Source organism: Halyomorpha halys, unplaced genomic scaffold, assembly GCF_000696795.3.
Source record: "Halyomorpha halys isolate HHAL.00 unplaced genomic scaffold, Hhal_1.1 Scaffold627.1, whole genome shotgun sequence".
NCBI lineage: Eukaryota > Metazoa > Arthropoda > Insecta > Hemiptera > Pentatomidae > Halyomorpha > Halyomorpha halys.
In genome coordinates, this window is record NW_027111080.1 from 74,351 (window position 1) to 85,758 (window position 11,408).

General features: G+C 29.1%; 1 protein-coding gene across 1 annotated transcript; it reads right to left on the bottom strand.

Annotated features, from left to right (window-relative positions):
- Positions 1–1,510: 1,510 nt before the first annotated feature.
- On the bottom strand, positions 1,511–3,589 carry Psn (presenilin). Its single transcript, XM_014427226.2, has one exon. The coding sequence runs from the start codon at positions 3,522–3,524 to the stop codon at positions 2,145–2,147; it is 1,380 nt and encodes a 459-aa protein (XP_014282712.1). The 5' UTR covers positions 3,525–3,589; the 3' UTR covers positions 1,511–2,144.
- Positions 3,590–11,408: the final 7,819 nt, after the last annotated feature.

An 11,408-nucleotide genomic window follows, 5' to 3' on the forward strand; every position in this document is an offset into this window, starting at 1 on the left:
AAGTTATAGCGAGGAGTAGGTTAGTCAATGTACGACATGTCACTATCTCACTAGAGGAGATCATAATACAAAGAAATGATAAGTTTTCCCGACGAGACCTGCCCCATTAAGCTACAAACGTCGGAAAAGAAATAGTTGTTAACTATTTTTGTTTCTTTTATGACCATCTCCATAATTTGAAATTATACGGTCAACTATTTACATATATAATATAAACATCTTTTTTATTGTGTAATTTATAAAACAATCAAGACTCAGCTTACCTTATTTTCATTCTTACCACTGACATATAGAATAAATACTTTAATCTATGTTAGTGAGCTTCATCAAGTCAACTTATCAGGACAGAAAGCAATACTTATCCTTTTTTTTCTGTATTAGTTGAATCCTAGAGAAGACACATTTAACAGGATTTAGCCTTAAAACTTCACCCAAAAAGGTTAATGAGAAGTGATCTTATTCATCAACATCTTTCTAAACTGGCCATGTTCATTGTGAAAAGATACAAAATTTCAATTTTGATCTGACAATATTTTCAGTTATATGATCACTATCAAGAGCAAAAAATATCAATATAATTAGAAAATGTCAAATCAAAGTTTAGCCAATCACAATTTTACTCCATACTATTACTTTTCCTTTACGGGTTTGAAGTAATTCAATCTGTAAAGAAAAAGTAATAAATTAGATCTAATAGCAATACAAACATTTTTCTTTAAAATTATTGACTCATAAAAATGAATATTTCTAATTGATAATTACATTATGAACTTGTATTTTTAAATATTTAATTAAATAATAATAAGATATTTAAATTAAAACTCCTGTTTAATATTTCTTAATAATTTGTAATGAATGGTGGGAAATCCAGAAAAAACTTTCTAAAAAAATATCCAATTTTCTTTCACATGTAATTCTTATTTTTTTTTTATTATTGAGTGAATTTGTTCATTATTTGTAAATTCATTCCTCAAGTTGGCAAAAACAGAAAATTGTTTCTATTAGTTTCTTATCAATCACATTCCTTATTGTACTCCATCTTCCGAATGTAAGCTAGTCCTTGTAATGCTACCATAAAACTCACAATTAATTGAATTTGCATGTTACTCCTAAACAAGCCGCTAAATTGGAAATACCTGCAAATGGTATGATAATAATGGTTTTTAAGCTTCTGTGATGTTCATCTCAATTCCTGTAAATAAGCAATAACATCTCTCTTTTACTGAGTATAATTTTATACTTTCAGAATATTGCTTCTCCAACACTTGAGTCAATAAATGGATATGTTTCAATGACTTTTTTTTTGCCAACGTAACCAAGAAAACTTATTTTTTAACTTTAAAGCATTTGGATATTTTTAACATACTAAAAAAGTTTTGACTATTTATGGAGATAAACTATGGACAACACAGCTACAATAACAGCATAGTTTATGTTAGTTACATTTTTTTATAGCACCAAACATCCCATTCTAAGGGTATTTTAGGATGTTTTAAAATATTAAAAGCCATTATTATTTTAGTGATAAATTTTATTGTTTTATTCAAGGACATCACAATTTCTCATAACTTAGTAACTGCTTAATTTATTTTATATTCTATATTCACCAAAAAAATAAGGATTCGAGGTGATAATTAGGTTTACATAAAAGATATTTTCATTAACATTTTTCAACATATAAAGTATTTACAATGGTCTATAACTACTGATTACACTTATTAACATTCATCAATTTATAAAACATAAAGGTAAAAAAACATTTTAATTACCAAATGAGGCTGTAAAAAATTTCTTAAGAGATCTTAGAAATCAGTATAAGCCTAGTGTCATAAGCAGCAACACGACCTACTATAATCAAGAAGAAAACGGATGATAGAATATATGAAGCCTTATAAAGGTTAATGTATAATGAAAAATATAGTCTAATTTAAATACACTTCCTTCACTAATGTTTATTAGACTATATAATAATAAGATAAAAATACAAAAATTATTTTTTCTTAAAAAAATTTCTTTCATTTTTTATTACTTTGGTAAAAAATAATTGTATTAATAAATACTAAATGTCTTAATCTAATATAGAATGTAACTTGAAAGACATTAAGTTATTAGTCTCTTTAGTGAGTTGGGGAGGGCAGTGGGTATTAAATGAACACTTGTGAAGTGTTTAACATGTCATTAAAAGGTTGCACAATTTCTCGAGTACAAAAATAAAATATCAGTCCAAATGTAATGGATATAGGGAGAGCTGGTAATGCTTTCTTGAAAATGGCTAACAAAAGCAATGTTAAAGAAAGACCAATAAGTATGGCCACAAAGCAGGCTATCGTTGTATTCCAATCACCATAGGACGATGCCTTACCAACGAGTACACTATAAAATATAAAATCACCAAGACCGAGCTTTACCCCTCTTTCTTCATCATCTTCCATTCGAACATGAGATGGTTCAGTACTAACAGAAGGTGCACCTGCGGATCTATTCTGATGTGCTTGTATCATCATTCGACGAGATTCCACTCTAGAATCAATTCCTTCAGACCATTCTGATGTAAATCCAGCTTGTGTACCTGGAGAAGCTGGTTCAACTGTACCTTGATTTTCTTCCCTTTCTTCTTCGCCAGCAGTAGGAGTACCCATAAGACTGTATATAACTGTAGAAGAATAAATTAAAGCTGGAAAAATTTGTTCGTTCCTTTCTTGAGCAGTTTCAACAAGAATTCTCAAAGGACCTTTGGGTGTAAGTACAGCAAATGTATCCCAAATTGAAATAACACCTAATACGACCCAGGTGGTCCATTCAGGAAGGTATTTGATGAATATTAAAGCCATCAGTGCAGCAATGAAAATTAAATAGGCTTGCTGCAAATGTAAAGGACCTTTCCAGTGAATCACAATCAAACCCATAGTTCCGAAGTTCCACATAACTATACCCAATGTTATATAATCAAATGGAATATTATAGGCTCTTAACACTTCAAGGAGATAAATATATGAAAATATAGACAAAAGAATCAAAGAGGAAAGGATGAGCCATCCATGAATCGTTTTGTAATATCTATACTTGTATAGTAGAATCAGAATTACAGTCATAAGAACTATGACTCCCATCAAAATTGCTGCATTTGCTAAGGCATTCCATATTTTAACTCCAGGATCATGTGAATTTTCATGAAAGGGGGTGTAGACTAAATAAAGGTCTTTCTTTTTGTAGAATTCAACAGTGTTCATGGTAGAAACTACTACCAATAAACATAATGAAACTGGGACGAACAATTTAATGACATGAGCAGCACCATATTTCAGCTCTTCTTCCTCATCTGCTTCCTGACTACGTGGGTTAGGTTCTCTTCTCCTATTTCTTGAAGTATCTCCAGCTTCTCCAGGCCTATCCGACCTGCGCTTATCCCTCTGTTCCTGAGCATTTCCAGTATAATCAGTTCTTCTAGAATAACTTGCTTCATTGACTAGAGTATCCATCAAACAGGTACCTTCGTTGACTGAATCTGAATCACTATTAGACATTCATGTAAACAAAAGGAAACGGTCGATACAAAACTAACTGTACAACAGATATAACCTTAACTCATAACAGTGTTGCCCAAGTCTGAAAATAGGAAAATAAATAGTATTATCAATTAAAATGATACTTAGAAATACACAATAAATAATAAAAAATTATATTCGATAATATAAATTGCATGATATACACCTTTGTAATAAATCGAAAATCAAAGAATTATGAAGTGTCCCTATTGCATGTAATTAATAATGACCGGTAGTCGACCAGGAATGAAGTTCAAATATCAGAGTTAAATTATCTTTTTTAAGAATTTTGTTAAACGAGCATAACAATATCAATGAAAGAAATCTTTTATATTATAACTCACAAAACGAATTCATTAGAGTTCACTTCAAAATTTGGTAAGACTATTTAGAAATCCAAAAGAGTTAATAATTACTGCGTTTTATTTCTTAGTTAAATTATTTTTTTTTTTAGATTAGAAGATTATTAATTAACTATATGTAATCACAAAGAAAGATGGTCCATGTGACGAAAAAAGTAGCTCAAATAATACAAAAAATATTTATAATCCACCAACATTTCACCCTACTTTGCTGGGCTTCATTAGGGCTAAAAACAAGATGCAAAACTAAAAAAATATTGTAAGCAGAGTAGAAATGTAAGATGACAAAATATAATGTAAATTACGGTACTATAAAATAATGTGTTTTTTACATAATCTTATAGTCCTATAATAGTTTACCTTATATTTCATGTCATGTTATACTCCTAGTCTGTTTACAATACATTTTAGTTTATAGCAGTGATGAAACCCTGTAAAATAGCATAAAATGTTGGTGCATAATAAATGATTTTTGCATAATCAATATTTTTTCAATGTCTGATTAATCTACCATCTTGAACAGCCCTAATGAAGCCCTACGAAGTGGGGCGAAACTTCAGACAATAAATAGTTGAAAACTATTTTGTTCTTTTTTTACCGCAATCCTGACCATCTTCTTCATTTTATAAATATTTTTTGTATTATTTGAGCTACTTTTTTCACCGCCTGAGATGCATTTTTATTTATTCAAATGATAATTTTCAGTTAGTATAGACCTGAAATTTTGGCTTAGTAATGAATTCGTTTCTGATAATAATTTTACTATTACAAATAATTTATTTGTGGTGTCATTAAATCTATATTTTTTGTTTTTCAAAGTATTGACAGCTATGAAAACTGAAGTCAGTTTGCCTACTACTCAAATATTGAAGCATACATTAGTGGTCCTTTTATGTATAAGGTCAAATAGTTTTGACTATGTTGTCTATTTGAATGGATATGTTTTTTTTATTTCTTTCTGATATAGTTATATCACAAATGACAATAAAAAAAATTGATCGATAAATTTAGTTTGTTGTAAGATAAATTTGACCTAAATATAACATAAATAATATTTTAGGCCTCTGTGATTAGTAATTTAAATAAATATTATCGAAGACTAGTATGATAAGAGTAGCCAATATGATGGCTAAGAAGTGATACCTGGTTACTCCGATAAAAGCAGATTTCATATTTTGATGTTATGAATTTCATGAAACTACACACTTTAAATTGGTGAGTTCTCAGTTTTTATGGGCGAGACAAATATGTCCTGACATGAAGTATCTGATGAATAATCAAATTTTTTTGGTGATAGTTTATATAATAACTAAAATAGAAAAGTCTTGAAACTGAAAAAAAAAAAAATGTGTATTTTGTTCTGTAAAAAAATTTGTATCTTTGAGTCCTGTAAAAACCACAAATCTTGTACAAATTTTTTTTATTGTTTTAAAAAACAGATTTTTGTCCATATCGTGAAGTAGTTTTTATTTTATTTTATGCATATCTGGCTCTAAACATTTTTAACTTAAGAAAAATTGATATTGAAGTTAATATTATATTCATTTGCAAGTATTTTTTTTTTTAAATAGCAATAAGAAAGACTGTAGGTCAGTCTTTTGTAATGAATTGGAAGTTCAGACTGTCGGTCTAGTAAGTGCTGTAATTGTCGGAATCGACTTGCAGTTTCCTGTCTTTTCAGTCTTGTGTTAGGATTCCAGGTTAGTTGTTTGTCCAAATGTAGTCCAAGGTAGAGGATCTGTTCAACAGGGGTAAGATCAACATTATTAAAGGAGACTGTAGGGCAGTCTGTAGGTTTACGATGAAGGGTAAACGTGATTTGATGGGATTTGTTGGGATTTATTTTAATCCTCTAATTACGGCACCATTCTTAGAGGGCTGTGATATGGAATTGGAGAGTTTGGGATCCAATTAAAGGGTTCTATTAACAGTGAGCACACATGTATTATCAGCATATGTGGTGAGGATAGTGTTAGGATTGGTTGGTATACCAGCAGTATAGACGGATGGGACCGAAGATGCTACCTTGATGAACACCAGTCGAATAATTTACAAGTTTAATTCAACTTTCATACAATAGTTTTATTTATTATAATTTGATACTATCTATCATAGAAATGGAAAAATGTTTATTATTTATTTTAAAAATAAAGCTTAATACTCAGTAAGAGTATTGGACAAATATGTTAGGATACATTTTGCATTGTAAATAAATTTATAACTTGATTATCCCAATATTTAGATTTACCTCTAATCTGTTCATAAAGGAGGTAAAGGAGGACCACCAGAGTGGAATAAACTTTCCAACCATGATTTTGGGAAAACCCTTCAGAAGATTTTACAAATTTTTGACTGGTTTTGGCCAGTTTTAGAATGAACTATTTCATTTCTTCAGGAAATGTACTCTATAACAGAATTAAAGAACCTCTTACCTTTACAATACTTTGATATTTCAAACTCACTTTTCAAAAAAATATGGGATAACATTATAGGATGGTAATATCCTAAATTATGGTGTCAATGCAATTAATTGATTAATGGATGCAGTTAATGGTGTCAATTTAATTAATTGATCCCCACTGAATCATTTATTGTTATATCCTTAGTGATAAACAGGGCAAGGATTTTCACGTAAATACATTTTTTTTACTGACAGAGATATCATATACCAACTCAATTCTTATTTTTTACCTCTATTAAAAATGTAGTTCTTAGAGTTCTTAATGAAGCATTTGGCAAAATGGAAGATGCCTCAAGAGAAATAGAAAACAGAATTCAGACAGAACTGCTAGATGTCTTAAAGGCAAATCCAGACTCTAAAGCCTCACTGTTGATCACTAATGTCACCAGTAAAAATATAAATTCTCTATAACCTTTTTCAAAGTCGGTACTTAAGCCAGATATGACAATTTTAAGGATAAAAATTTAAAATGTATGATTTTCCAATTGTTTTCCCTAATAATGAGCAGATCGATTCTTGTATAAGTTAAATAATCTTATTGCTTTTATAAATTTCTATCTAAGAACATATTTGGCAATTTTGATTACATGAAAATCCCAGCTGTAGCGGTAAACAATTCTTTCATTAAAGATGAAAGGATTGTCTTTTATTTGTGTTATGATCTCCTCTTGTGAGATTGTGACATGTCGTACATCGACAAACCTACTCGCTATATTTGTATATCTTCTCATATATATAATCCATGGTCAACTAACTACTCATCATTAGAAATATTTTGTTATTATATTTTTTCTATCATATTATTTATATATTTTTTAATCACTTTTTATCCAGAATTGTGAAAGGAACAATTCGTTTTTATTTTTATAAAAAAAACAAACAAATAAAATGAGAGTTATTTATTGAATTACTTTTTTTTTTAGATCAGCTACATTTCATGTAACTTTATTTGACTAAGAATATTGATGATGTATTGTTAATTTTGTTTTCTCAGTCTTACTTATAATAAGGTACTCAGTTAACTGAGTGATTAAGTCCATTTTTGTCGAAAATGTTATGTTATTTTTTAGAAGTAAATTTTAGGTCCAATTTGAATGTTATAAGCAGGATGGGTTATTTAGTCCATTAAAAATGATTGAAAAAATTTCACAGAAGAAATAAATTCATTTTTAATTTGACGGGTTCATTAAATCCAATTGTTTTCTTAGGAGCAGACCTGATGCAGGAAAATAATTATCCTTTAATCCTCCCATGGGTACATTATAATAATGGTCATTCCCTATTATGTTATCATTGCATTTTCTCATCAATAACTTGTATCTGTAATTTTTTTCATGTCAGATTCAAGAAGAAAATTAATGGACAGCTCAGAAAGGGATTCAGATGATTGTTTTAGTTCCCTGCAAATGAAAAGTAAGTTAATAAATCTATTATATTCCAGCCAATGTCAAATAACAATGGAGAACAAGGATGTGCTTGATCTGTTAAAATATATACCTCTATTCAATAATGACTACTATGTTACTTTAAAAATAATAAATAAGAATGAATCATTGGAAAATTTCTGGTGTATTGTCTGTATTGGAATAAACAATTCTTAATAATTCGCCAAATTTCCTATATCATGTTTGTTAGGTACATTAATTAAGATAGGATCCCAGAATTGTCACAGCAGGTGTGTATTTATATTTTTTAGAATAGCATTTCTTGAAGTTGATCTCTCGAAGAGTTTAGAAAATGGACTAAGCCTCTCTGTCAACTGAATGTCTCAATTTTGGTTTACTTGAACCAGCACTTTATTTATCTTCTGCAAACCATTAGAAAGGGCAAAAACAACAAGATTATTAAATTATAGACAAGGAAATAAATAAATAATGAACATGGTCATTTTTATGATTAAATTAAAAAGTAATATAATTACTAAAATAAAAAAATACATCATCTTCATGTTGTTTCCGAGCTATTAACTTGTAAAAAAAAAAAAAAAGGAATGAGTTTATTTTCTCTTTTCATTGAACAGCACATTTTTTAATAAGTAATATGGTATTTATTGGTAATAATTTGAATATTACATTTCCATTAAATTATATAGGTTACAATAATTCAATGATTTTTAACAGTATTCAGGAATATAACAGAACTTTTCCACTTTCTTATTTTTTCTCATTGACTAGGAAAAGCTTAGTAATGTTGAACTGTTTTTTTTTAAAATATTGATCTGAGGATTTATGGGTCATAAAAGATAATCTTGATATTTTCATTGCCTGTTTTTAATCCCTGAACGCTTATATAACACTGATTACTGCTTAATTTATTAGTTTTTGGTAAATATTTGTTAAATTATGGTTTTTAACACCCTGTTTGTTTACAACCTATTATAAAATTTCAGTTGGTTGTGGTCCTGTTAGTGTGCCTATTAAATAAAACTTTGTTTTTATGTGCCAACTGTTGTAGTCTGGTTACCTGTAATAATTATTAGAATAATTAATATTTCACTTCTATATTAACATCTTTCCTTATTTCCAATTTGTTAGCATATTCTAATTGACCCAGAAATACCCAGAAGAGAGGTGCATAGCACAAGTTGTGCTATCAAAATGTTTAGTTAGCACATTGTAACAGTATTATGAATATTTGGGGAACCCTATTTTTTTGGGACTTCAAACCAAAGAACAATGAAAACACCACTAATTATACAAATAATGAGGATGTACTCTCCTGAAGTGACTTAAGGAAATATTTAATTTTATAATTAGTAAATGAACTACAGAATATTAATTTTATATAGCTTGTTCTATCAAAGAGGCAATAAGAAAATTCAATGTGTAAGGACTTCAACTAACGCCTGGGCCCCAGGTTCTAAGCTGGCAAAACTTTGTTCAAAACCATCTCTTTCATATGTAATGTGGGTTTGTGATCCTTCAATGGGTTTCTTCGATCCTGGACAGATCATCTCCTTGCCTAATGTTTGGTCAAAAAAGAGTAACTCTTTATAAAATGATAAACCCAAGACCCTTCTGGCAAAGTCGTATTACAGGTTTACTGAGAAAATAAACATGTTGATTATTATATAGAGACCAAGGCTGGTATGTTATTTTCTAAAAATGAATGGTTACGCATATTAGGTCGACAGTTATGGATTAATCCCTGGGTAAATATTTGTATACATATACATATTTACATACATATATACAATAGCCTTGTGAATGCAAGGATATGATTTAAGAAGTTATTTTGAAGGTGCCTTATTTTTGAGACTTGTCTCCAACTAATTTTTAATTTATTCATTAAGTCAACTTTATTTGTCTGAAAGTGTTTCGAAATGATTTACAGATCAGAAAAACTAAAATTTTTTTTTCATAACTGAATTTTCACCATGCGAATTACAAAATTATTTATATATATTAAAAGATATAGAAAAAAATTGTTAACTAGTTTGAATAAAATGTTTTTATTTTCTTCCAATTTTTATGTTTAAGAGATTTTTTTTGAAAACCCAACCCTTGGTTTTTATAAAATAAAAACAATAATATGTGCATGTAAACCAAATTTCAGCAAAATTTGAAAATACCTATCGCTGATTCGTTAAATTTTTAAAAATTTATTGTTTATTTAAACAAGATGTTAAAAATATAAGTTCAGATCGTTGTCTGATTGTGATAAGTTATATTATCAGCAACATGGCGCCAATTATTTTGATAACCCTTAAACACTTGCCAGTTTCGTAATTTACAAAAAAAAAAAAATCATAAAAAATAACTAATATTTTCATCCGTCTGCGTTAGTACCGATGCTATAATTAGGAAAATAGTTTTTTATCAAAAGAGTTTTTGAGACTAATAGCGCAGGTATCAGATCTCCCCCCCTATCTCTCTCTCTCTCTCTCTCTCTCTCTCTCTCTCTCTCTATATATATATATATATATATATATATATATATACTAAATTATATAATTTTTTCTTGGGTATCCACCAAGAACGAATAATTATATTAATTGCATTTTCATAACTGACGTTTTCTATGCGGGCTCTTACTATAAGTCTCATACATTATTATTTTTGTCAATAATATGAATATATAGATTAAGGTATTATGAAAACGAAGCTTACTACATTATGACAAGAGATTATTGTTTCACTTAAATTCAACATATTTTTTGAAAATTCATCTTACTGAATTATAATTTTAAAAAAAACTGATAAAATTAACTAAAAAAGTTTTTATAGCGTAATTTGCATGACATAAAACAAAAGGTTTTTTTTTTAAATTCTTAGAAAATTGGTAAACTCGCAAATGAAATCAGGTTCTGCACTCTTGGACTATGGTGTGATAATTATTTAGGGCCAAAGACTAGTTTACATGAACTTGAATTTTTGGTTTACCTTTTTTTTTTTTTTTTTTTTTTTTCGAGATTTGTAAAGTGAAAGTTCAATTGAGAACGAGTTCGTTTATTTTTAATGCACGTAGCAGTTTTTCGTGGTTATCCTAAAATTTGAAAAAAGTATTATGTGACTTTTTGTAGACGTGGATGGCAGATCGAGTTGAGTCAAACTTAGCATAGTATTAAAAGTGGTGTTGGTTCGAATCAAGCTGGGCCTGTTGACTTTTATTTCGTAACAGACCATCGGAATAAGTCTCGAATTTTCCTAATTTTTGATTAGGCTGGTAACCTGTAGAATAACTCGTCATTCCTGTCCTAAGTTAGAGAACATAAGGACATTAACCCAAATAAAAAAGAAGTGTGATTTTTGCAGTCAGAGCACTCCTGTGACACTATCATATTTTTTATTTTATTCCTGTTTATTATGGTATCGAATGCAACAGCTTGTATCCTCGTTTGTAGGTCCCAAGTAATTGAAACCCCACAAAAATATGACTCTCTCCTAAAATTCACAACCACATAAAATTGTGCCTCTTCCTCCTGAAAAAAATTGTTTGATGGCACAAATTGCACCCCTTTCTGGATAGCTTTGTTACTATCCTGGATTTTATGGAGTATTTAAAAAAGTCATAATCTCTGCCGACTCCAATCCCGCTGTA

Coding starts and splice junctions, on each gene's coding strand:
- Psn (XM_014427226.2), bottom strand. CDS start 3,524: ATGTCTAATAGTGATTCAGATTCAGTCAACGAAGGTACCTGTTTGATG.